The 3,308-nt window shown below is 67.4% G+C and overlaps 1 protein-coding gene across 1 annotated transcript in view; it reads left to right on the top strand.

Annotated features, from left to right (window-relative positions):
* The window catches only part of LOC144954412 (condensin complex subunit 3-like), a 7,787-nt gene extending 4,479 nt beyond the window's left edge, over window positions 1-3,308 (top strand). Inside the window, exons 2-3 of the mRNA XM_078884914.1 lie at window positions 970-1,160; window positions 3,095-3,308. Of these exons, the coding sequence (XP_078741040.1) occupies window positions 970-1,160; window positions 3,095-3,304 (401 nt within the window). The 3' untranslated portion in view covers window positions 3,305-3,308. The remainder of the gene's footprint in view (window positions 1-969; window positions 1,161-3,094) is intronic.

The raw sequence follows: 3,308 nt of genomic DNA, 5'->3' as shown, positions 1-3,308 counted from the left end.
CCCCCTGCCTCACCCCCTGCCTCCCCCCCTGCCTCACCCCCTGCCTCCCCCCCTGCCTCACCCCCTGCCTCACCCCCCCTCACCCCCTGCCTCACACCCTCACCCCCTGCCTCACCCCCTGCCTCACACCCCTCACCCCCTGCCTCACCCCCTCCCTCACCCCCTCACCACCTGCCTCACCCCCCTCACCCCCTGCCTCACCCTCACCCCCTCCCCCCCTGCCTCACCCCCTGCCTCACACCCTCACCCCCTGCCTCACCCCCTCCCTCACCCCCTCACCACCTGCCTCACCCTCACCCCCTGCCTCACAGCCTCACCCCCTGCCTCACCCCCCTCACCCCCTGCCTCACCCCCTCACCACCTGCCTCACCCCCTCACCCTCACCCCCTGCCTCACCCCCTCCCTCACCCCCTCACCACCTGCCTCACCCCCTCACCCTCACCCCCTGCCTCACCCCCTCACCCTCACCACCTGCCTCACCCCCTCACCCCCCCCCCACCCCCTGTCTCACCCTCACACCCTCACCCCCTGCCTCACCCCCCTGCCTCACACCCTCACCCCCTGCCTCACCCCCTCCCTCACCCCCTCACCACCTGCCTCACCCTCACCCCCTGCCTCACACCCTCACCCCCTGCCTCACCCCCTCACCCCCTGCCTCACCCCCCTCACCACCTGCCTCACCCCCTCACCCTCACCCCCTGCCTCACCCCCTCCCTCACCCCCTCACCACCTGCCTCACCCCCTCACCCTCACCCCCTGCCTCACCCCCTCACCCTCACCACCTGCCTCACCCCCTCACCCCCCCCCACCCCCTGTCTCACCCTCACACCCTCACCCCCTGCCTCACCCCCTGCCTCACCCCCTCACCCCCTGCCTCCCCCCCCACAGACGGAGGACCCTGCTGCCTTCCTGGAGGAGTTTGTGTCCCACGTGATGCACCTGATGCTCACCGCGCGCCGAGAGCCGCAGGTCGAACGCCTCGTGGAGTTCGCCGCGAGATTCGCCGCCTCGTTCCAGGGCGGTCGTGGTGTGGTGGCGGTGGTGGTGGCGGTGGCGGTGGTGGTGGTGGTGGCGGTGGTGGTGACAGCGACGATGATGATGATGATGAGGAGGAGGAGGAGGAGACGCTTCTCACGCATTTCTATGACTTCCTGCTCAAGGTGAGAGACGGAGAGAGACGGAGAGAGACACAGAGACACACAGAGACACACCAGAGAGACACAGAGACACACAGAGACACACAGAGACACACAGAGACCCACAGAGACACACAGAGACCCACAGAGACCCACAGAGACCCACAGAGACCCACAGAGACCCACAGAGACCCACAGAGACCCACAGAGACCCACAGAGACCCACAGAGACCCACAGAGACCCACAGAGACCCACAGAGACCCACAGAGACCCACAGAGACCCACAGAGACCCACAGAGACCCACAGAGACACACAGAGACACACAGAGACACACAGAGACACACAGAGACCCACAGAGACCCACAGAGACCCACAGAGACCCACAGAGGACACACAGAGACCCACAGAGACCCACAGAGACCCACAGAGACCCACAGATACCCACAGATACCCACAGAGACCCACAGAGACCCACAGAGACCCACAGAGACCCACAGAGACCCACAGAGACCCACAGAGACCCACAGAGACCCACAGAGACACAGAGAGACACAGAGACCCACAGAGACCCACAGAGACCCACAGAGACCCACAGAGACCCACAGAGACCCACAGAGACCCACAGAGACCCACAGAGACCCACAGAGACCCACAGAGACCCACAGAGACACACAGAGACCCACAGAGACCCACAGAGACCCACAGAGACCCACAGAGACCCACAGAGACCCACAGAGACCCACAGAGACCCACAGAGACCCACAGAGACCCACAGAGACCCACAGAGACCCACAGAGACCCACAGAGACCCACAGAGACCCACAGAGACCCACAGAGACCCACAGAGACCCACAGAGACCCACAGAGACCCACAGAGACCCACAGAGACCCACAGAGACCCACAGAGACACACAGAGACACACAGAGACACACAGATACCCTTGGAGACCCACAGAGACCCACAGAGACCCTCCCTAAAAACCACTGACACCACCACCCTCCATTACCACCACCTCCACTACCACCACCACCAACCACCGACACCACCACCACCACCCCCATCAACCACTGACATCCACACCACTACCACTACCCCCACCACCACCACCCACCACCACCCACCACCACCCCCCCCACCCTCCTCACCCCCCTCACCCCCCCCCACCCCCCCCCATCATTCCCACCACCCCCCCCACCCCCACCACCCCCCCTCACCACCCCCACCGCCCCCACTAACCACCCCCCCTACCACCCCCCTCACCACCCCCCCCCACCTCCACCCCCACCAACCACTGACACCACCACCACCCCACCCACTCACCACCTCACCCCCCCCCATCACCTCACCACCACCCCCTCACCACCCACCCCTCCCCCACCACCCCCACTAACCACTACCACCACCCCCCCCCCCACCACCTCACCACCCCCATCAACCACTGACACACCCCCCACACACCTCCCCCCACCACTCCCACCACCCTCCCCCCCTACCCACCCCCACCCACCTCCCCCCACCACCTCACCCTCACCACCCACCCCCCCCCGCCCCTTCCCCCCACCCCCCCCACTAACCACTGACACCCCCTCCCACCACCCCTCCCACTAACCACTGACACCCCCCCCCACCACCAACCCCACCACTACCACCCCCCCCCACCCCCACCACCACCACCCCCCCTCCACCCTCTCCCCCACCACCCCCACTAACCACTGACACCCCCCCCCCCCACCACCACCACCACCCCCCCCACCCTCTCCCCCACCCCCCCCCCACTAACCACTGACACCCCCTCCCACCACCCCTCCCACTAACCACTGACACCCCCCCCCACCACCAACCCCACCACTACCACCCCCCCCCCACCCCCACCACCACCACCCCCCCTCCACCCTCTCCCCCACCACCCCCACTAACCACTGACACCCCCACCCCCCCCCCCCCCCCCCCCCCAGTGCCACGCTGCACGTTGCCAGTCGGTGCGTTTCCGCTCGTGCCAGCTGCTGGGCCTGGTGCTGCTGCGCCGTCTGGGCGAGTCGGCCAGCCTGGGCGGCCCTCTGCACGACCGCCTGCGCCAGGCCCTGCTGATGAGGGCCCACGACCGAGCGCCCAGCGTGAGGGGCGCACGCCGCAGGAGCTTTCGCTCGCCTGCAGGAGCCCGCTGATGCC

Source organism: Lampetra fluviatilis, unplaced genomic scaffold (genome assembly GCF_964198595.1).
Source record: "Lampetra fluviatilis unplaced genomic scaffold, kcLamFluv1.1 SCAFFOLD_374, whole genome shotgun sequence".
Classification (NCBI taxonomy): domain Eukaryota; kingdom Metazoa; phylum Chordata; class Hyperoartia; order Petromyzontiformes; family Petromyzontidae; genus Lampetra; species Lampetra fluviatilis.
This window is presented reverse-complemented; position numbering and strand designations above follow the sequence as displayed.